Below are 24,172 nucleotides of genomic sequence, written 5' to 3'. Positions count from 1 at the left end.
ACATTTAGCAGTTCAGATCTTGCTTCTTTATCTACACCTCAAGATGATAAATAACCATGCATTGATGATTATTAATAAACTTTATGTTTACTTTAGTTTTTAAAGATAAAGGCAGAATAAAAGCTTACTAAAATACTTCCAGAGTGTCAAACTGAAATGTGCTAAAGTCAACCTACTTTACATTCAGCTATTACTTCATTCTGCTACTATGTTTGAGGCTATACAGCTACAGCTTACATGTCATGGACAGTTAGTTTGAAGCAAGATGAGAACTGCACTAATTAAAGCTACTGTAAAACCAGAGGATATTTTTTTCAGTCTATTAATCCCACTCCTTTATTTCACATATATGGGAAAATTTGAAATCATTTTAGTAAACCCTTTTTCATGTACATACAGATATATGCATGATACCAAATAGAATCAAAACTAAGCCAAAGCTAACTGAGGAGTGAAAGACACTGGGGTTTTACTGTGATTTCTCTGTTAAAAGCTCTCAGTACTTATCAGACAGTGGCAAAGATGACTGTCTGCTAATTATTACAAACTGCTACTATTCTCTGCTACTTAATTGCATTGTTGCACCAGGGATTTGCAATTTACTTGAACTTAGCATGCCATATTATTATCACAGGTAGCATAGCTTTTGTTTGTGAATCACACAGAGAATTAGAGACTTCCCTTCCACATCCTTGAATGAAGCTGCAGTTGAATGAGATAACATTTTTATGTGGTTCAGGAGAATGGGAAACTATTTCTGATTGCTCATTGTGTGCTTAGAATCTAGCACAATGAAATTGCGACAGCCTTCATAAACCCAAACTCTCCCTTAGTTCAGATAATATTATACAGTAGATAATTAGACAACAAAATTTTTATGCCCAATGCAAAGTGGCTGAATGACTTCAGGGAACCTCTTGTCTGCTGCCAGTTGTAGTCCAGGCAACAGCAGGTATCAGAAACAGGAACCATAAGGATTGCCAGCATGTCTTTGCTTACAATCAAACAGCAGCAATGGTGCAAAATGAACAGGAAAAGAAAAATGGTACCTTGGGTGTTCTGTCCCACGTGCTATGCCAGAAAAACAATGTGGGTAAGTGTCCTGGAAGAGGCATTAACAAGCCAGCTAAACCTGTTTCAGCCACTGCCCTCTCTCCTCCCTCCCTGTTTTGCAGAGTCCAGGTTTGAGGTCGAGGAGCCAATAGGTAGGCACCGTTAAGGCTGCGTGGAGTAGGTGGAAGATGAACCCTGAGCCTCACATTTCAGAGAGGCAACTGCCTGTGTCAGAGGCTATTTGAGAAGGCGTGTGCAGTTTTGCCCACCAGACAACATTTTGAACTGATTGGCAGGATTTGAATAGCTAATGTGCCATTGGGCTGTTCAGTTTTCAGAAAGGGAATTTATAAGGGAAGATTTCAAGAGCCCACATGTTCATTGTTCTTGTTCTTTGTTCTTTTCCTCTCTCTCATCTTCTCCCCCTGTTTGTTAATGGGATTCAAGGCACCGACAAGCATCTACTGGCTCCTGTCTTCAGGGCAATTAGCTTCTTTTGTCACAGTATCACAGTATCAACAAGGTTGGAAGAGACCTCAAAGATCATCAAGTCCAACCTGTCACCACAGACCTCATGCCTACTAGACCATGGCACCAAGTGCCACATCCAATCCCCTTTGAACACCACCAGGGACAGTGACTCCACCACCTCCATGGGCAGCCCATTCCAATGCCTAACAACTCTCTCAGTGAAGAACTTTCTCCTCATCTCAAGCCTAAACTTCCCCTGGTGCAGCTTGAGACTGCGTCCTCTTGTTCTGGTGCTGGTTGCCTGGGAGAAGAGACCAACCCCTTCCTGGCTACAACCATCTTTCAGGTAGTTGTAAACAGCAATGAGGTCTCCCCTGAGCCTCCTCTTCTCCAGGCTAAACAATCCTAGCTCCCTCAGCCTCTCCTTGTAGGGCTTGTGCTCAAGGCCTCTCACCAGCCTTGTCCTAGCAGCATAGTGCCTAGATCTTTGCCACAGCAGTGCATCTCTCTCTCTCTCTCTCTCTCTCTCTCACTTCCTCTAATTTTGGAAACTGCCCTTTTGGACTATAAATACAATCTCAGAGCACTACTTCATTCAGCAAAGGTTTTGGTAGTTAACAGCTCAGCAGTTCATGAGTAACTTACACTAATTTACCTGGTTATTCCTAAGGTTTATAGCTAGTTTACCTGTTGGTTAGCTCCGTTGTGAACTCAAGGTGGTCTGTCTTGCCACCCAGGGCAGCATTGCTGTTTGATTCGCACATATAAGAAGTTTCCAGTTTGTTCCTCTGTATTCCAAATTCTGATTTTTCTAGACTGTTATTCCACTGTTTATTAGCATCCTATCATGTGTAATTAACCTATTATTGACCAGGTAAATGAACCTGAATAAAATTGGCTCAGAAAAATAATTGTTAATATATAATAAATCATATTGATACTTTATCATATTTCCAGCTTATCAATTTGATAAAAAGTAAATCAATAAGCACACAAAATATATGTACTGGCAGAAACTATCTGGTTCTGCCATATAATTGAGAACAGATAACAGATATAATTCACAGTCTTGCTAGACATTATTTTGGAGCATAAACTTGAAACTACACATCTCTTCCAACGTCACTGATCATTAGTGAAAGAAGAGAGATGATATATGAAATATGCTAAAGTCAACCTACTTTACATTCAGCTATTACTTCATTCTACTACTATGTTTGAGGCTATACAGCTACAGCTCACATGTTAGGGGCAGTTAGTATGAAGCAAGATGAGAATTGCACTAATTAAAAAGGTCTTTGATGGAGAACTGACTATTGGTGGCTGAGACACACAGGGAAGAAAAAGATGTATAACTTCACACCAGTATTTTCAATATTATTAATGGGTTACTTAAAATCCAATTGACACTTTTTTCCTCCCATTTTTAAGATTTAGAAGTTGCCTCTGCTGCTTGCCTTCAAGCTTACCATGGATAGTTGTAGTGTGAGGGTGTATGAAATGTGAGAACAACTGGTTAACTAAAATATTTGTTCATTTAACTATCTAGTTAAGGGTTAATTAGTACAACAGAAATAGAAAACAGCAAAAGAAGTGATAAATTCCACAGAGAACCAGAGTATAACAGAGACAATGAAGAAGACCAAAACTCTTTAGCCTCTGACAAATGGACCATTAAAAAAGCAGCTGTGCCTGCCTCAAGGAGGGTCACCTCAACTTTGTAACTGATCATTAGGAGGGAAAAACATCATTATCACAAGTATTATGTGGCATTTGAAGCAGTTCATGGGACTTATGGGAAATTCAAAGTTATGGGATATCAGAGTGGTGGTGTGGAATTATGTAAAATTTATTATGGAATATTCAGTGTAGGGTAGGGTAGGGAAGAGTCTGGGAGGAACAAGCATGGCAAAATGGAGAGCAAAAAGCAATCAAGGGGCTGATGCTGTTTAAGCAGAGTTGGTCAATATGCTTGTTCCTGGTGCTCTGGGATGGGCTCCAGCACTCAGACCAAAAGCATCTTCTGAGGTTTCAGTGGCTCCAGTCACATCCATAACACAAGAAACAGAAAGACCCACATGATCTATTTTCTTCATGTCCCATATGCACCAGGACAGACAGAATCCAAACATTTGTTAGGACTAAGGTAAATTTCTTGACCTTGGAGCTGTAGCTACCAGAATTCTGTTGTAATAGTCAGAAATAAAACAATTAGAGTAGAATAGAATAGAATAGAATAGAATAGAATAGAATAGAATAGAATAGAATAGAATAGAATAGAATAGAATAGAATAGAATAGAATAGAATAGAATAGAATAGACCAGGTTGGACAAGACCTTTGAGATCATTGAATCCAACCTATCACCAAACACTAGCTAATCAACTAAACCATGGCACCAAGCACCCCATCCAGTCTCTTCCTAAACACCTCCAGTGATGGTGACTCCATCACCTCCCTGGGCAGCCCATTCCAATGGCCAGTCTCTCTTTCTCTGAAGAACTTCTTCCTAACATCCAGCTTAAACCTCCCCTGGAGCAGCTTGAGACTGTGTCCTCTTGTTCTGGTGCTGGTTGCCTGAGAGAAGAGACCAACCCTCACCTGGTTACAACCTCCCTTCAGGTAGTTGTAGACAGCAATAAGGTCTCCTCTCAGCCTCCTCTTCTCCAGGCTAAAACAGTGGCTACTATTTACTCCAGCTTTTAGTAGGCAATAATTTTAAAAAGAGAGAAAAAAACCCTAATAAAACTTGATTCTATTTCAGGGAGACACAAATGGTAGGGATAGTGGGAAATATTTATAGAAAGGAAAAATGTATGTTAAACTACAAAAGATCCACTGATTTGGAATTGTTATAGTGAATGAATATTGCTTTAATGTTTGCTATTATGAAGAATCAGTGAAGTGTAATCAGCTGTACTACTGCAGTTTATTTAGGCATGGAAATTAGATGCAACTGTGCAAAACATTTCACCCCACAGATGTCTCTTACTGTTTTTATCTCGAATCAAGAAAATTCAAGCTTTGTATTTAAGTTAAAAAACCAAACCAAATGAAACAACAGCCAAACAAAACCAACCAACCAAAACCAACCAACCAAAACCCACACACACACAAACCCCCCAAAAACAAACATTAGAGGTCTGAATTTCATTTCAGTTCACGAATCCTTTGGAAAACAGATGTACAAGCTAGAATGTCTTAAATGTGAGTAGGACTGGATTGGCTTTTCAGGAAATAGAATAGTAGCTGTTAAGAAAAGACCAGAATAGTATCCTCTGTAAGCAATTTATGATGTCAGTGAATATGGCACGTAAACCATTTTCCTACCAAATGTTAAATTATGCAATATAATAAGCTAGTGTTTATTAGAAGACTTATGATGTTAGAAATCAATTGAGATATTTTTCCAGCAGTACCTTAGCGGGTCCCTACCTTCATGATAACTTCTTCACACTACTAAATTGTATTTCAAATGGACAACTGAATGATTACATGTTTTGTTATTGTTCCCTTTTAACATACTTAATATACTAGTGCATTTACTATTATGTTTTGCAGAACAGAGATTCAGCAGTGATAGACAGACTACTTCAATATAACAGCTTCTTATGGCATTCACCATATTATTTACAGCATTTGTCTTGCCAAACACTTTCACATGTCAGATAATTTTGGATGACATTTCAAATGAGATGATAGAACACGTTCTGACATTATGGTGATCAGAGATCAAGGGAACCGTCTTCCTATTTTTTCCATCTTGATTCTTTTGCTTTTGCATACACCCAAGAACTTGAGTATTTCCAAAAGAAATGCAGACACTGAATACCTGCATCAGTGAAACAAACTCATGAACTTTTCCCTGCCATGGAAACCGAAACCCAGGTATGTCCATTTTGGATTCTTTAGAAGAAATAGTCTGAATATCAACATGTTGGTAAGTCATACATTACTACTGATCTTATGTTTCAGTATCTATTTATAATAGATGGTTTTTTAAAAGAAACCTCTCTATAGAGGTGCCTGTGGCATCTCAGAGATAAACACATAGTCTCTGTTTTCTGTCAGACTTAAAGACAATTTACAGCTCATTGTGCATATTTTTTATCCTATTGTTGAAGAGCTCCTCAAAGTACAGCCACTGGAGACTATGTCTTTTCAGGTGCACAAGAGAAAACATTTCTTTAGATCTGTGCTATAACAGGGTATTTTAAATTCTGATAATACCAAACTGTAAACTAATCAAATTAATTCAATTAAAAGTGTTAAAAAAAAAAAAGAGAGAGTTCTGTAGAACAAAAAAAGGATAAGCAGCAATTTGTCTCAGTTAAAAGGATGCATTACAGGCTGTTATCTATCACATTACTACTCCTAAATATGCTTAAATATTCTTCAGCACACTCACCTCTTTTTGACGATACTTAATTGCCAGTTTCAGTCTTGCAAGATCATTCCCACTTTGTTCTTCTATCAAGCTATTATCATCTCTGTAATTAAGAATAATTTCCAATTCCCTTGAACTCCGTGTCTGATCCAGGAGATCTTTTGCAAATTGCTTGCACTGACGTGACAGTTCCTCATACTCCGACTTAAATTCATTTTCAACTTTACTCAGCTCCTGCAGCTCCCAGCTCAGTTGAAAAGCAGTAAGGAAAGGATCCTCACTGGACAAAGCAATCAACGATGGGCTTGCCAGGGCCTTGTAGATATTGAGTCTGGATCGGGAGTGGCGGAGGCTGTCCACATCTGAACTTGAGACACATTCGACACAGTTACAGCGGACCTCATGCGGCCTCGGCACAGAGACTCCTTTCTGCACAAGGAGCTTGATGATTTCATAATTATTGGTGTGGGCAGCCAGAATAATAGGCGTGATATCCGGTGTAAATTCTGAAAACTGCTTGTCCAGAAGCACTGGTGGCACCTGTGAAAAGAGGCAAAAAAATTTACAAGCCTTTTCAGTGAGTAAGAGCTACAGAAAATAAGACAATGAATAATTTACCAGGCAGTACACTTACTAACAGATCTTTACTTTTGAACACAGTTGAAGGAAAAACTTTAAACATAACAATTCAATTAGCTAAGATAGCATCTTTGCAGCTAATAAATTGCTATAAGCAGGCTGTACATAAACAGCCCATGGGCAATGATCTGTTGGAGCAAATGATTAGATAAACAGAGTCAGACACAGACGCTCCTGTCGGCTTGCTTGAAGTGCCAGCTGTGAGCAAGATGGAAATGCTTTCTTGATTCTCACTGGTTAATCTCAGTTTTATAGGGAAAACAGAAATGTAGGGGCATGTAAACAAGAAATAAAAGAAGTTTTCTTAAAGAGAAGGCTGGGAATATAACTGTGTAGAGAAACAAAGATACCTGCTGCAGAGATTAATGTCTCAGGGCTCAATTCTTCATTTACATGCACAAACACTCTATGGGAAAATGGAGAAGCTGGTAGATCTTAAATTCATTTCTTTATTTTTCAGTAACAGATTCTGAAAGTCTTCACCAGAGCAAGACAGCTGATTAGACTTGTATGGTGAAGCCATATAAGTGTAATTGCCCAATTGTCAATGGAGTGCTTTTGGTTCATAGCTCAATTATCAAGTAAAAACTCAGTTCACATCAGTGAGGTGCTTTGCATGATGCTCCTCTAGGAGGAAGAAAAAGGGAAAACATTGGTCTCAAAGTATCTGATGGCTAGGGAAATAGATGGCCACTGGAAGAAGGAAAAAACGTTTGATAGAAGTCTTATGACCTCATTGCCAGGTGGAAAAAACACAAATAGCTAAGAATAGAAGTTAAGAGGAAACAGGTGAAGCATGTGAGAATAGTGCAAGAATGACTTTAAAGCAGCTATGTTTAGAGCCTTGGGAGTGAAAAATGCAGAACAAAAGATAAATTGCACAGAAGCAGACAGAAACTTAGTGGAAAGGTAAACCAGAATGAAAATAAACTGTGGAAAGGTAAACTAGAATGAAATTAAACTGAAAATAAATGGTACTCTGTGGATCTAAATCCATACATAAAATTCATAGCTCATGGATATTTTTCTTCCTCTTTTTAATGAAGACAATGTATATTTCATACATTTTTTAGCTGTTTTGAGTGTAAATTGGTGCAATTAGACTGTGTCCATGTGTAAGAGCTGCTGGGGGGGGGGGGCTGTAAAACAGGGACCTGATGTACTCATTAGTTGAATGTGAGAATTACTTTTAGACATGGCCACTTATTAATGTAAAATGGGGTGGAAAGTTAAGACTGGAGATCCAACATTTGGGATTCTGATCACATATCCTCAGGGAAACAAAACTCCACCCAGTCTATTGCTGACCTCAAGTATCTGTGCTGGATGAACAGAATAGAATAGAATAAAATAGAATAGAATAGACCAGACCACGTTGGATGAGACCTTTGAGATCATCAAGTCCAACCTATCACCCAACACCACCTAATCAACTAAACCATGGCACCAAGTACCTCATGCAGTCTCTTCTTAAACACTTCCAATGATGGTGACTCTGGCACCTCCCTGGGCAGCCCATTCCAATGGGCAATCACTCTTTCTATTAATAATTTCTTCCTAATATCCAGCCTAAACCTCCCCTGGCACAGCTTGAGACTGTGTCCTCTTGTTCTGTTGGTGGTTGCCTGGGAGAAGACAAGGTATGTGGATGTGGAGTCAACAGGCAGAAATTTCTTTTCTGAAACAGACTCAAACAGACATGTTTGGTTTGGCAATGGGTATAGCTGGTAAAGTGTGTTTCAGAACAGGACTGTGGGATGTCTGAGCTAGCCCACCCACCTCTGCAACCCCATGCAGAGGGAGCAGCCATCCTCACAGTCCTCCCTGCAGGCTTACAGGAGATGTTTACAACCAGCAGTTTTAAGTCAAGCAGCTCTGGAGCCAGTTCACAGAATCACAGAATTATCAGGGTTGGAATTGACCTCGAGGATCATCTAGTGCCAACACCCCTGCCATGGCAGGGTCACTTTTCACTAGTTCACGTTGCCCATAGCCCCATCCAGTCTAGATTTAAAAACCTCCAGGGCTGGGGCTTCCACTACCTCCCTGAGCTACCTGTTCCAGTGTCTCACCAACTTTATGGTGAAGAACTTCCTAACATCTCATCTAAGTCTACCTTTCTCTAGTTTGGATCCATTTCTCCTAATCCTGTCATTACCCAACACCCTAAAAAGTCCCTCACCTGCTTTCTTGTAGGCCCTCTTCAGATACTGGGAAACCACAATAAAATATCCTCAGAGCCTTCTCTTCTCCAGACTGAAAAACCCCAACTCTCTCATCCTCTCTCATAGGAGAGGTGCTCTTCTGCTTTCTTTATTCTGGGGTACAAACAAAACAGTGTAGGGTGTGCAGGCATACAGAAAAATAAGGGTTTAAATTTACTCAGGAGGTAAGGAACCCCAGCTTGGAATATACTGAAGGTACATATGAATGGGGGAGACACAGAAGTACAAAACCAAAAAGAATGTCTGTAGGCTGTGCCCACTCACAGGTGTAGTGAGGACAAGATACACAATCTGGGCACACATCTTCTCAGAGGACTCCCTGGCTATGTCCACTCTGCTGTGTCATGTCTCTTCCCATGCACCTCTGGGTCATCTGTCACCTTCAGGCTGAACACTGCAGAGGCCACCCAGGGATGCCTATAAGCCCAGATTACTTCATTATTCTTGACCAGTGTGGACTGGGGCTTGAAATCTGTCTGTTTTCTCACCTGTCTGTGGTATCAGTGGTGAAAATAGGACCCATATCCAAACTCAAACCTCACTAGTTTCTGTAGTCTTAGATTTATCTTCTCTTTTGCTTACATATTATATAAAAAAAAGAGCACATGCATAGACAGTTTTCTTGTTCTCTGAATTGCAGCTGTGGTCAGTACTTTTGAGACTAGAAAGAGATGAAAATGGCAGTAAAGACTCAAACTTTGCATTAGCAGAAGGGAGATTTGGGGCTACCAAAGCTCTAAAAAAGCATGTACAGGAAGGGGCATGCTGTGCTTAAGCAATGGCTGCCACTAGTAGTAAGATTCCCTCTTGGCCCCAAGGTCATAGTTGCATGGTAAAAGGGAGAGAGATGCAAAGGGAGAAAACTCAAGGATACAAAGCTGTAACTCCAAAATCAGCAACTGCTCAGACTATTCCTCTGTCACTTAGCATGCAATTATCTTCTTCCTTTATGACAGTACTAAACAAATAGCTGTTTTAAGCCCTGACAGAATTGAAAGCTATCTTAACATGTCATTACTTGTCTCCTTTGAAAAATTAATGGACACAGTGTCAAACAATAGGGCATTTCAATGACTGCCTTCCACACAGGATTCAGTCACTCAAAAGCTGCTTGTTTTTCTCATAGCTTATCACAATCTTTCATCTTAAGGTAATTCAAATATAAAGCTAATGTACGCATTTTAGAATGCATACCATCAGGATTTGTCCAAGTATAGAAGCATGTATGAAATAATTTCAGATGTAACTTACAGATGCATTTAAATTTACAAGGCAAATCCTAAGACTGCAACTTTAATTACATCAGGAGTTTAACTTCTGACTCTTTACCTCCTATTTTAAGTTTTCCTACTTATTTAAACCAAAGATACACAGAATGTCAAAGCAATGAGGTCAAATTATTCCCTCATCTGCAGCATAATGAAGTACTTATCTTTTGAAGTTCTGAGTGCTCTCATGGCACTCATAGTAACTCAGCATTTAACTGTTGACCCAGAGTACTTGCTCTGAAGTCACCAGACTAATGATGAATTTTACTTTCAACCTACTGAAAAATAATTCTCTTTAAAGAAGCCAAAACAAATATAATCAGCACACATTTATTTTAGCTACACAATAGAAATCATGGGTGGATGGAAGGCTACAAGGTCTTGCAATTATTGACTATGACTTCCAAAGACTTGGCAGTGCTGTAACTATATTATACACTTTGGAGTTAATATGTCAAGTGTGAGGTGGCTTAAACCTAGGAAGGTCAAATGAATTTTGCCTCTTTAAGCTTTGTTGAAAAGTTATGGGTTTTTTTTAACATTAGTTACAGGGCTAAGCAAAGCAGTTTGGTGATTGTGTATACTTGTATGCATATCTGCATGGAGATGAGCAGGAAAAGAGAAAACATAATGGAAAAGAAAGCATAGCATGAAGTCTGTACACTTCATTGCTCAATGACATGAGATTTTTTTATTGTATTCCTTTTCCCTGCACTTACTGTAACTGGGAGTAAGACTTAGATCAAGTGAAACAGCTCTCTTCAATATGTGTTTAAGTTTCTTGTATGGTCTGTGTGAAGAGAAAGCCCTTTGTTCTGACAGAAAGAAAAATCTAGGTTAAATTAATGCCAATAAGGTCTGAGACGTTTTCTGTCCCTATGACATCAAAGTAGAGAAATCGATTGCTGATGATCCTTAGATATCTGGGAAACAGTGAAAGATGAAACTCAGAGATAACATCAAGCTGTGTGGAGTGGTGGACACACTTTGAATATTAATTAGATGTCTGAAATGCTGCCTGTCTAAATTCAGCAGATGAGATTTCATTAAAAATATTGTCCTTTAATATTTTCACATGTTCATTTCAGTTTCATGCTGGTGTTTCAAGTTTGAAGGCATTCAATCTCATCTTCCAGAACTTCTCTGGAGTCTAACCACAAGCAACAGAAAACATATAAATAGGGCAGCCATTATTTGAGGTTAAGTAGTGCTTACCTTTTTGGTTCTTATATAAAATACTGAGCCTTAAATGAAGTGTGCTATATAACATGAAAATATTGATTCTTATATAAACTATATTAAGATATCAAACTAAAATTCTAAATTATAGATGCATAAGGCCATAAAACCTCACTATTGTGCTAAATGCACAGCAACCTTGACAGGCTGGATGGGATGAGATTTAACAAGGCTAAGTGTAGAGTTCTACACTGTGGCTATATCAATCCCAAGCAGCGCCACAGACTGGGGACAGAGTGTCTGGAGAGCAGCCAGGCAGAAAGGGACCTGGGAGTGCTGGTAGATAGCAGGCTGAACATGAGGCAGCAGTGTGCCCAGGTGGCCAAAAGGCCAATGGCATCCTGACCTGTATCAGGAATGGTGTGGCCAGCAGGAGAAGGGAGGTTATTCTTCCCCTGTACTCAGCACTGGTCAGGCCATGAGTACTGTGACCAGTTCTGGGCCCCTCAATTCAAGAGCGATGTTGAGGTACTGGAATGTGTCCAGAGAAGGGCAACGAAACTGGTGAGGGGCCTGGAACACAAGCCCTATGAGGAGAGGCTGAGGGAGATGGGGTTGTTTAGCCTGGAGAATAGGAGGCTCAGGGGAGTCCTCATTGCTGCCTACAACTACCTGAAAGGAGGCTGTAGCCAGGTGGGGGTCGGTCTGTTCTCCCAGGCAACCAGCAACACAATGAGGGGACACAATCTCAAGTTCTGACAGGGGAGGTTCAGGCTGGATATTAGGAAGAAGTTCTTCAGAGGGAGAGTGATTGGCCATTGGAATGGGCTGCCCAGGGAGGTGGTGGAGTCACCATCACTGGAGGTGTTCAGAAAAGGATTGAATGTGGCACTTGAAGCCATGGTTTAGTCATGAAGTGTTGGGTGACAGGTTGGACTTGATCTCTGAGGTCTTTCCAACCTTATTGTTTCTATGGTTCTATGGTTCTTCACAGAGAGAGTGATTGGCCATTGGAATGGGCTGCCCAGGGAGGTGGTGGAGTCACTGTCCCTGGAGATCTTCAAGACTGGATGAGGCACTTAGTGCTATGGTCTAGTTGATTAATAGGGCTGGGTGATAGGTTTGACTGGATGATCTGGGAGGTCTCTTCCAACCTGGTTGATTCTATGATTCTATGAAATAATAGAATGAAATTCACAGCAAAATTAAAGGACTGCTTTGGGGCTCTGCTTTGAGAAGGAAGTATTTTTTTTTGTCAGATTCCAAATTATCTTCTGAATAGAAAAAGTGAGGATTCTTTGAGGAGAAGAAAACACATCTATCTGACTAAAGGCAGTAACAGCTGGACAACTTTTCTGGACCTCAGAACATGGGGTTTGTTACCAGTTCTGTGAGTAGTTCTAGATTGCCTAGGTAGACCATCTCTATCTGCACCTATTCCTGGTGAGATACACTTTATTCCTGGTGAGATACACGTTTTATCAGTCCAGGATGTAATGCCAGTTATGAATCAATGCCAGTAAGATAGAGTAAAAATAAATTAATAAATAAAAGCAGATATTTTTGTGTAGACATTTTTTAACAAAAGATTCCAGATTATTTGTTTATTATCTTGAAACCTTAATTTATTCCAAGATTTGCTTATATAATTTAACAAGATAAAGGACCAATTCTCCAACACATTGTTTCAGATCAAATTATAGTGAAGAACTTATTTCATTAATTTAATTCTAACTACTACATTTATAAAATATCCCTAGTGTTTTCTTATTAAAACACTGTATTTCGAGTCAGCCAAGAAAAGTGTCTAACGGAGAGAAGCTTTGATAAGTGAACCAAAACAGGTAATTATTTTTAGATAGCTAACACTGGGTAAGGTAAACACTCCTCTTGGCATACAGGCCAACATAATTTATTCAGCAGACACAAGTCATATGCTAAACTAATGCAGAACCTGACCACTGCATTAGCTCCTGCTAATACTAACCCACAGCTAACCATAGCTCATGCCTCCTAACTTGCACTCCTGGCATACAAGATGAGTATTTTTTCAGAAGTACTGGATTCACAATTATGGTCATTTTCCAGGGTTTGTGAGAAGAAGCTGTGGCCAGTTAATGCTAAATATGTCACTTTTAAGAGTTTTAGTTTTTTTCTGTCTCCTGTTGGTATGGCAGGGAGCTGCCATTTCTGCCTCCCTCCTAAACGTTCTCCGTGCATCCCATATGTCATGAAAATTTCCAAGGATTAGACCTAAACATCCTCATTTGCTGCTAGCATGCATTATTGTTAGCAAAGGATAACTTCCTTCCAGACAGAATTGTGCTTTATGAACTATCATGCCCATTTATTTTGCTGAAAATTTACTTAAGCTTTGGTGGGACATGATAGCAACAGGGATGTTCCTATAGCTAATACAGAGTCCCTACAAATGTAAAGAGACTTCAGTGCTTGCCTTTCTGTGTAAATGGGATTTTTTCCAAGTTAAATTTACAAGTCTGAATTATTCTATTTTTTTTTCAAATGCAAGTTGAGTTTTCAAGCATTGTGAGGTTTTATGTTTTTTTTTCCCCCCAGTTACACCTACTCTAAAACATGAGCTTATGGTCTCAAGTGTGTTTTCATGCTCTTCCTATTACAGCTGAATCAATTTTTGAGTCATAATAGCCACAGCATGGACTGATGACTTCCAGCCTCTGTGCAAACCACACTGCACAAAAGGCATTCATGTTACATCTTGAGAAAAAAGAATCACAATGGCATTTAATAATCCACTGAAACCAACAACACTTTTCTAAACAATGAGGATGAGTTGCATAACCACAATACCAATAATGGTATATACTTAATACATCTGCAGAACACTTGAGCCAGTGTAAAAGAGTTCAGCAATAAAAGTACTGGACAGGAGGAAAGAACTTGTCAGAATATCTCATTTGCCCCATGAACCTGACATAAGTATACCTAGATACTATATATCTCCACAGATATTTGATCATTCTGTTCTTAAAGACTGGCAGTGGTGAGTGTCTTTCCAGACAATGTTTTGAATATATATATATATATATTTAACATTTGAACAGTTTAAGTCTATAATGTCTTTATTACTTCTAACAGAAAAATTCACGTATATCTTATCACCAGTGCTCGTTCTCATATGAGCAAATACAACACTGACTTTTGCACAGTAATATGACATTGCCCAGTCTTTTTCTTCTAGTCTTGCTTTAATCTCCTCTGCAGAACTTCTATCTTCATAGTTTTCAGTTCCAGTATATTGGTTGATTATTTCTGCTCTGTTTAGAACCTTATGCTTATTCTACTGAACTGTTTTAATTTTTACAGAAATCATTTCTTGTTTGCCATAACCACTCTGAGTTCTAATCACGTCCTGCAACAGCCTTACGATCCCCCCAGCTTTTCTTTGTCTACAGATTTAACATGGGGTTGGCCTCGATCATCTCTGGAGGCTCCTTCCACCCCCTAACATTCTGTTATTCTGCGATTGGATATATGGATTGGGACAGACCCCTGCAGAATTGCTTATTTCATCTGTCTGATTCATTCATCCTATTTCACCAAGTTCTGGTGGCAACTGCTCCAAGTGTGGTGTTCTAGGACTATATTTTGAGTGACAGTTCATTGAATCTTACAAAACTCAGACTCTATGATATGTACTTCGTTTCCCCAGGATATAGACCTTGCTATCTGGTGATGAATGAAAATTATATTATTATGACAAGATTTGTTCTTGATAGATCGTGGTAGGCTGCTATTAATTTTTATGTTTTCTTCTAGCAAGCAAACATTCTACAAGCAGAATATTTGATTATTTTCTTCAGGATCCTCCCTGGTGTGAAAAAGTATGGATTTCCTTTACTTGAAAAAGGCAAATACAGAAAGCAAAGGAAATGTAAAATGAATTAATAATTGCTTTCAGGTAGAATTATAGGAAATAATATTTGCTTTGGTAGATTCAGGACATGCATTTGTTGGGTATGACTGATGACAAAAGTCTCCAGCATTTTATTTCTCCTTCCTGTATCTCTGGGAGCTAATCCAAAACACAGCTTGTACACAAGAGTGTAAGTTTCTGAACTTTAGCAAACTGCTAAAATGGAGGAATAGAGTTAGAGCTGGTGTAAGTCATCATCAATAACACTACCTGCCAGAAATCTATCTGTGAGGATCACGCTGGCCAGGTTTTTTTGTTTGTTGTTGTTGCAAATGGCTCATCATGATCACATTTTTTCATGATTTATTATGCTTCCTTTGCCACTGCTTCAACTTTGGAATGTTCTGATTTAGCATCTGTTACAAGGGGATAGGTGCATATTGTAGAAATCACTGCACACCTCAATACTGAAATCTAGAAGATCTATTTGATGGCATCAGCACACCAGTTCTGCAGTCACTTTTTAGTAATTAAAGAATCACAGAATCAAAGAATCAACCAGGTTGGAAAAGACCTCATAGATCATCAAGTCCATTATAGTACCTAATACCTAACAGCTCATGACAACTAAACTCCAAGTGCCACATCAAATCCTTTTTTGAACCCCTCCAGGGACGGTGACTCCACCACCTCCCTGGGCAGCACATTCCAATGGCGAATGACGCTCTCAGTGAAGAACTTTCTCTTCACCTCGAGCCTAAACTTGCCCTGGTGCAGCTTGAGACTGTGTCCTCTTGTTCTGGTGCTGGTTGCCTAGGAGTAGAGAACCCCCATCTGGCTACAACCGCCTTTCAGGTAGTTGTAAAGGGCAATAAGGTCTCCCCTGAGCCTCCTCTTCTCCCGGTTAAACCCCAGCTCCCTCAGCCTCTCTTCACAGGGCTTGTGCTTGAGACCTCTCACCAGCCTCATTGCAATTCTCTGGACACATTCAAGTATCTCAGTGTACTTAAATTGAGGAACCCAGAACAGGACACAGTACTCAAGGTGTGGACTAACCAGTGCTGAGTACAGGGGCACAATGACTTCCCCACTCCTGATGGACACACTATTCCTGATACAGGTCAGGATGCCATTGGCCTTCTTGGCCACCTGGGTACACTGCTGGATCATGTTCAGCCTATTGTCAACCAGTATTCCCAGGTCCCTTTCTGCCTGATTGCTCTCCAGCCACTCTGACCCCAGCCTGTGGCACTGCATGGGGGTGTTGTGGCCAATGTGTAGAACCTGGCACTTGGATGTGTTCAATCTCATGCCGTTGGACTCTGCCCATCTGTCCAGCCTGGCAAGGTCCCTCTGCAGAGCTCTTCTACCCTCTAGCAGATCAACACCTGCCTCCAACTTGGTGTCATCTGCAAATTTACTAATGGTAGACTATATCTCCTCGTCCAGATCATCAATAAAGATACTGAACAGGACTGGGCCCAGCACTGATCCCTGGGGGACACCACTAGTGACTGGCTGCCAGCTGGATGTGGCACCATTCACCACCACTCTCTGGGCTCAGCCCTCCAGCCAGTTCCTAAGCCAGCAGAGAGTGTACCTGTTCCAGGCCATGGGCTGACAGCTTGGCCAGGAGTTTGCTGTGGGGCATGGTGTAGAAAGCCTTGCTGAAGTCTACTATGTCTACAGCCTTCCCCACATCCACCAGGCGGTCACCTGATCATAGAAGGAGATCAGGTTGGTGAGGCAGGACCTGCCCCTCCTAAATCCACATTGGCTGGGCGTGATTCCTTGGCCATCCTGTAGGTGCTGTGTGATTACCTGTTCCATAGTCTTGCCTGGCACTGAGGTCAGGCTGACAGGCCTGTAGTTTCTGGGTTCCTCCATCTAGCACTTCTTGTGGATGGGGATCATATTGGCAGCATCCAGTCACCCCGCACCTCTCAATTGTCACAAGTTTTTCTACACAGCCACCCACCCTCCCTCTGATGAATATAAATACAGAGAGTTTGGATTTATTGCCAAGATGCAATTGCCACGTGGAGGGGTTTTTTTGGGGGTTGTTTTGGTTATTGTCTTTTTTTTTTTTAACTTGAAACCAGCATCCCTCAATATTTTCATAAATCTGTATCTCCATCTCGTATGCAATTAGTGATCTCCACCTTTATGGTACACCGCTCCTTAAAATTTGCATGTAATTTTCATGTGTCCAAATGATTATAGGGGGTGACTGAACACATGGATAGGCTAGCTAAAATCAGTACACTACTGTATCTATTTCATCAGTAAACTGGAACATCCCCTACACAGCCTCTCCCATTCATCTCTGTCTATCAAAATATTAAAACCTGTCAGAAAATTCTATTTAATCAGGTGCCACTGGGGAAAAATAATTCTACCCAAGCTACCCACCCAAGCAGCTAGGAGTGGGAAGAACCACATCTTGTCCTCACATTCCACTTCAAGACTGTGTACTTCAAGCTCTACAAAATAGCTTTGCGTTGCCTCCTCCACACTCATTACGAGTTAGACTGTCACTAATCAGAACATTCAAATAAAGGCACTTAGTTCATGAACTTCTGTGGGAGACATTTTCAAAACAAAAATGATGTTTTAATCTCAACAGAGGAAGAGCATTATACAAGTGATTGTGACTGATATTTATGAAGTCACTGGAGAAAGAAGGTTAGATAAGAAAAACGTCAAGGCATCACGCAGTGCTCATAAAGTAGTTCTCTTCCTTTCTGCCCCTGTGTCACAAATACAAGTTGCAGTTCAGTAAAATGTGTTAAAAATTCAAAATAACATGTTAAAACAACAGGTTCTATATCTTTGTAGTTAAGATCCATTGCAGGTGCACTGGGCCTAGAACCATAATGACCCACACTGATACCCGAAGAAAGTATAACCCTGACATAGCAGCTTCTCCGTGTACACTGCTGGATTGCAGGGCTAGGAAAATTACAAGTCTCAGAGGAGAACAATGGACCAAAGCTGACTAAATGCTCTGCATGTACTAAGAGCAGTCTGACTGAGTCTGAAGTCAGAATATGAGTGCAACTACAGAGAAGAGTACTGGCTTCATCTCAGGATCCTTGGACAAAGGGCAATTTCAAGAAGGCCAAAGATACTAAGAAACATGAAACAAACAGTGTGGATGACAAAGCTAACATGGAGATAGGAGCTCATTCAGAAGAGCAGAATCTGTGCTGCCAGCATTTCAGGAATAGCAAATGACTCTTCAGGCTCTGCTGCCTTCATGCTCTTTCCTGACTTTTCACCTTTAGACTTTTTATCTATTTTTCAGAATGCTGCCAGCCTGAAGGCACTTTGCCTGCAAAGCTGTCTAGTCTTGCTGTCTCCATCTCTTCCTAGATAGCTTAGGTAAGTATCTGAATATCCATGTAGCAGCCTGACTCACTGGCCTAAGAACTATGCTGTATAACATTCTTAACGCACTCTCACATGGTACCGTTCCCTCCTCTTATCTCTTCTCTTACATCCTTTCACTCAGTCCAAAACTACATGGCAACACTGCTAGGAAAAAAAAACCACAGATGTTGAGACGTATTTTGGCATAAGATCAATTATTGTTTATTCTGCTGAGAACTGCATGCAGCAGATTCAAGTGCAAGACAATTTGTATTGTTAACACCTCCTCTCCTCTTCTGTCTTCCCACACTGCAACTAATTATCAGTCACCCAGATGCACCAAGATTTATAAAATATAACTTTAACCTGTGACTACCTCTCAAAAAGGATCCACCTGGATAACTTCCTGTGCATCAATTCACAGTGGCTGCTATCATACAGAGTATCACTTAAATGTTAGAGCAAGCTCTGAGGTGCTGATCCACCTATCATCCAGATTAAGGGATGGGCAGACCTCCTTGTATCTTTCTGGCACCACTTTCAACACCTAGCTGTGGGATGGTGGACTGATGCCTCCCTAAGTGAAGAGTTCCCTGGGGCCTGGGAACTCCAAAACGTCCTGCATCCTCTTGTGCACACATGGCTAAAAAGTCCCTGGCAAGCATTGTGTGTATGGTGTACAGCAACATTAGGATATGTTTAGATGGGTCAGATTCCTGGATTTACATCTAGATCACAAGATATCAGAGCTGCCACCTTCTTACGTGTGACTTCTCTCTCCTATTTCTTCAGATGCATTTTCCTTGTAATACAATCACAGCGTTCTGTCCTTATCCCCAAAACAAAAGCTTCATCTCTTTCATTTTAGTTCATTTCCTCAGGGATAAAGGCTAGAACATACCATACCTATTACCCAGCTACTCAGGAATATCCCAGTTGTAAAGCCTACCATGTCCAGGGAAACTACTAAAAATGCCCTTAAATGTTGATGAAGAAGGGTTGCTCACAGACTGTCTGGAGAGAAAACGGTAAATCTCATGAGGGAGTGTCAGAACCTGGTAGTGAAATCAAAGCTTGGATCCCTAGCTCTGAGTACAATCCAAATAGTAGGTCACTATGTTTGTAGAAAACATAGGAACTATGAGGAGAAGTGCCTTTTTTTTTCCTTCTTTTTTTAAGTGAGTATACGTTGTTTTGGAGTATGTGGATATTTCCAGCTCCACTATAAACAGGTGTCATTGACAATCCCTACTCTGACAATCTCTGTCTTAATTAACATCTAACCTTGAAAAGGCAGTAAAAAAAAATGAAGGTGCAGAGATGATAATTCGTGTGTCTGTATCTACTACCACTGCCTAACTGCATGCCATCGTCAAATGCTCTGTCTCTAGTACCCATAAGCAATAGTCTCTTCACTAAGGAATATGCTGCATCTTTCTGTCCCTCAGAAATGTCTGTCTGTACATTTTAAGACATTTCAGAGGTTTGGGTTATGTCTATTCTAGTAAACAGATCCCCCCCCCCAGTATTTAGACAACATGTGTAACTTACCCTTTTTTTTTTTGGCCTTTGAGATACTGCTGGAAAAATCCACAAAAAAACAGTAAGAAAAATACTGCCTACTTCATGGAATTGCATTTTTAGAAGCCAACACATTGATGAAGTTAAGGCCTGGCTTCTTGGTTTGCCAGCAGAAACAGAGGTTGGAAGTATGAGATGGAAGAATTCAACATGTATATAGCATAGTAAGCAGAAGGCAGGGATTTTGCATAAAATAGTTTATGATGTGAGTTCACTGTTTTTTCCAAAGAAACAAAAAAGGCTGTGAAAGTTGCAGGAGGGGGATATAGTGTCTTTTCACCTTCCTGCTTCCAGCACTAAGCCAGCAATTTCTTCTTTTTTTTCCACATGGTGTGAGAGCACAGTGCACAGAAGGAGAGAGGAGTCAAGCTGATCATAAAGACCTTCTGTCTCTCCACTAGGAGATGAAATGCACACTTCACAGCATTCTTGCAGAGGTGGAGTCAATCAAAGCAATTACTACACAGGTTTCCTAAGCCAGAGTATCAGAAAGTATGCACTGACTGCTGTGTATTCACCACCTGCCAGAGTTGACAGAATCACAGAATCAGCCAGGTTGGAAGAGACCTCCAAGCTCATCAAGTCCAACCTATCACCCAACACCATCTAATCAACTAAACCATAGCACCAAGTGCCTCATCCAGTGTCTTCTTAAACACCTCTAGGGACATGACCACACCACCACCCCAGGCAGCCCATTCCAATGGCCAATCACTCTTTCTTGTGCAGAATTTTTTTCTAAGATCAAGCCTAATCCTCCCCTTGTACAGCTTGAGACTGTGTCCTCTTGTTCTGGTGCTGGTTGCCTGGGAGTAGAGAACAACCCCACCTGGCTACAACCACCTTTCAGGTAGTTATAGAGAGCAATAAGGTCTCCCCTGAGCCTCCTCTTCTCCAGGTTAAACAACTCCAGCTCCCTCAGCCTCTCCTCATAGGGCTTGTGTTCCAGGCCCCTCACCAGCTTTGTTGCCCTTCTCTGGACACATTTGAGCATCCCATCTTAAACTGAGGGGCCCAGAACTGGACACAGTACTCAAGATATGGACTAATTAGAGCTGAGTACAGGGGCTGAATGATTTCCCTGATCCTGCTGGCCACACCATTCCTGATACAGGTCAGGATGCCATTGGCCTTCTTGGCCACCTGGGCACACTGCTGGATCATGTTCAGCCTACTGTCACCCAGTACCCCTAGGTCCCTTTGTGCCTGGCTGCTCTCCAGTCACTCTGGCCCCAGCCTGTGGCACTGCATGGGGGTGTTGTGGCCAATGTGTAGAACCTGGCACTTAGATGTGTTAATTCTCATGCTGTTGGACTCTGCCCATCTGTCCAGCCCGTCAAGATCCCTCTGCAGAGCTCACCTACCCTCTAGCAGATCAACACCTGCCCCCAGCTTGGTGTTGTCTGCAAATTTACTGATGATGGACTCAATCCCCTCATCCAGATCATCAATAACGATATTGAACAGGATGGGGCCTATCAATGAAGATATTGAACAGGATGGTGTCCCTGGGGAACACCACTAGTGACAGGCTGCCAGCTGGATGTGGCACCATTCACCACCACTCTCTGTGCTCAGCTGTCGAGCCAGTTCTTAATCCAGAAGAGAGTGTACCTGTTCCAGGCCATGGGCTGACAGCTTGGCCAGGAGTTTGCTGTGGGGCATGACGTAGAAAGCCTTGCTGAAGTCTAGGTAGACTATATCCACAGCCTTCCCCACATCACCAGGTGGGTCACCTGATCATAGAAGGAGATCAGGTTGGTGAGGCAGGACCTGCCCCTCCTAAATCCATGTTCGCTGGGCCTGATTCCTTGGCCATCCTCTAAGTGCTGTGTGATTGCACTCAAGATGCCATGTTCCATAGTCTTGCCTGGCACTGTGGTCAGGCTGACAGGCCTGAGCAGACAGATGAGAAAAATTTAGATACTATGTACCTTGCTGGGACACACTGAATATGAAGGTGGTGTAGAATAGAACTGATGCACTGTAGGCAGAAAGATCTTGGTGTTAACAGAGAAACCTGTATGGACAGTGAACAAGAGACATGGGTAGAAGCCTCGCTGAGGACACTAGCACATATAGGGAAGCCAGTGTAAGGATGATGTCTGATCTGCACATCCAAAGCACCCACAAGACTGAGTCACCTGCTATATGGGACATTTATCACCCAAACTTGATATTGATGGATGTTAGCTTTTCGGTTCCAAACTCACTGGAAAAAAGCCACAAGGGCTGGAATCTGCCAGTTTCTACCTTCTTAACATGACCCTCCCTCCGTGCCCAGCAGTGTTTTCACATTAATTGGTGTTACAATTTGAATCAGAACAAAACAGGTCAAACCAAACCAGTGTGTTAACCTGGCTATTTTCCTAACGCAGAAGTGAGGGAAAAGTAACGCACACAAACTAGGGATTGAGCCCAAGACAGAAAATTGCTCCCCCATCCCTCCTTGTGCTGCTGACATCCCAGCCAAAAAGATCACACTCAAAGAACCTGGAGCCCAGAAGCAACAACTGGAACAGGAAGCCTCCTATGTTGCAATCTGAGCTTCAAGCCCCATAATACTTTGGTCCAGTTAGCACTTTCACTTTTTGAAGCTGGCATGACTGCAGCACGATTCAATCCAATCCATGACAATTGGTTTTCATGCCACAGAAGGAGTGAACCAGTGACATAACACTGTTATCTCTCCCCCGCACCCACCCCCCCGCCCTAAAGCTTCTCCTTTTCTAGCAATTCCCTTATGTTTGCAAATGCCAGTCCAGACATCTGCAGAAAGTTGTCCCTAGGGTATTCACCAACAAAAATATCCACAGTATCACAAGATCAACATGTAATAATGATCAGGGAGAAATAAAAGCATCACCATATGCTTTTGCTAGCCAGGCAACGCCTGTAAACTTTGCAATCAGGTTCCCATGCCCTATATCTAGCCTGTCAGCTAGAACAATGCCATACAGATCCAAGTTTAACAACTAAGAGTCCAGATTCACTTAGGTACTCTGTAGTATTCTTAGAAGACCAATGCTCTAGTCTTCTCTGTATATACACGCAGTTCTGGCCAGTCAACCACTCTGCTAGAGACTGATTCCCATGTTCATCATGCAGCAGAGCATGCTATGATTCAGATAAAAGTGTTCTATTCATTTTCTTTTTTTTAATGCTACCAAATCCCCATCCCATTTGTAGATGCTGTATGCAGCTTAGCAAGACAAAAATGTTTTCTGCAGATATTACACTTTATACAACATTTTTTTTCCCCCCTCTTAATCTAGCACTCAATTATCCATCAGGGTAAGCAACAAGTGACTTGGCAGATAATTCAGAACATAAGGCTTTGAAGAACTGGCATTTTAAAAGTACTTGGACAAGTTTCCTTCACTCTTTCACCTTAATTTGTGTTACTCTCTTTTACATGTACTTTAGCAGTTGGTGCAGCTAAAAAAAGTGTAGGAAATATAATGTAATTGACAAGAGAATCTTTTCCTGAGTTGCATTAATGTATACCACAAAAGCTTCACTCATGAACTGAGTAACAGGAGTCAAACAAAATTCAAAGCTGTTAAACACACATGAGCCATCTGTAGTCACCAGGTGGCACCAGATGTATCCATGTATTGATCAGCTTAAACACACCATAACCACTACAGTCTTTGAAATGCAAAGCACATCATGAATGGATACTACATCGAGTCAAACAGCTGACTGGTCAGTAAACCAGAGGGTTTAAATATAACTATAACAAGATTTGACTGTTGTTTGGAGGGTTTCTTTGAGGAGGATGGTCTCTTCCAACCTGGTTAATTCTACTCCTATTCTATTCTATTCTATTCTATTCTATTCTATTCTATTCTATTCTATTCTATTCTATTCTATTCTATTCTATTCTATTCTAAACATTCACTTGCATCTCTTAATTTCAAAGATAATTGATTGGAAAGCTTCCAAAAATGCAGAAATTTATTATGTTAACATTCTTGGTCAAAATTAATGTGCTTGCATTTTCTTCTTTTCTTTTTAAACAAAAACAACAACAAAAAACCGGTCAATTCTTTCAAGAGATACATTTCCACTGTCTTGAAGAACTGTAGCTTTCTGTTGAG

The 24,172-nt window shown here is 40.9% G+C and overlaps 1 protein-coding gene across 1 annotated transcript in view; it reads right to left on the bottom strand.

Moving 5' to 3' along the window:
- TRPC4 (transient receptor potential cation channel subfamily C member 4) overlaps positions 1–24,172 on the bottom strand; it is a 166,738-nt gene that overhangs the window by 66,249 nt on the left and 76,317 nt on the right. The window contains exon 4 of the mRNA XM_009902821.2: positions 5,932–6,450. Coding sequence (XP_009901123.1) covers positions 5,932–6,450 — 519 coding nt within the window. The remainder of the gene's footprint in view (positions 1–5,931; positions 6,451–24,172) is intronic.

This window comes from Dryobates pubescens, chromosome 10, assembly GCF_014839835.1.
Source record: "Dryobates pubescens isolate bDryPub1 chromosome 10, bDryPub1.pri, whole genome shotgun sequence".
Lineage (NCBI taxonomy): Eukaryota > Metazoa > Chordata > Aves > Piciformes > Picidae > Dryobates > Dryobates pubescens.
Note: the sequence above shows the minus strand (reverse complement) of the source record. Positions and strands in the feature narration are given on the sequence as shown.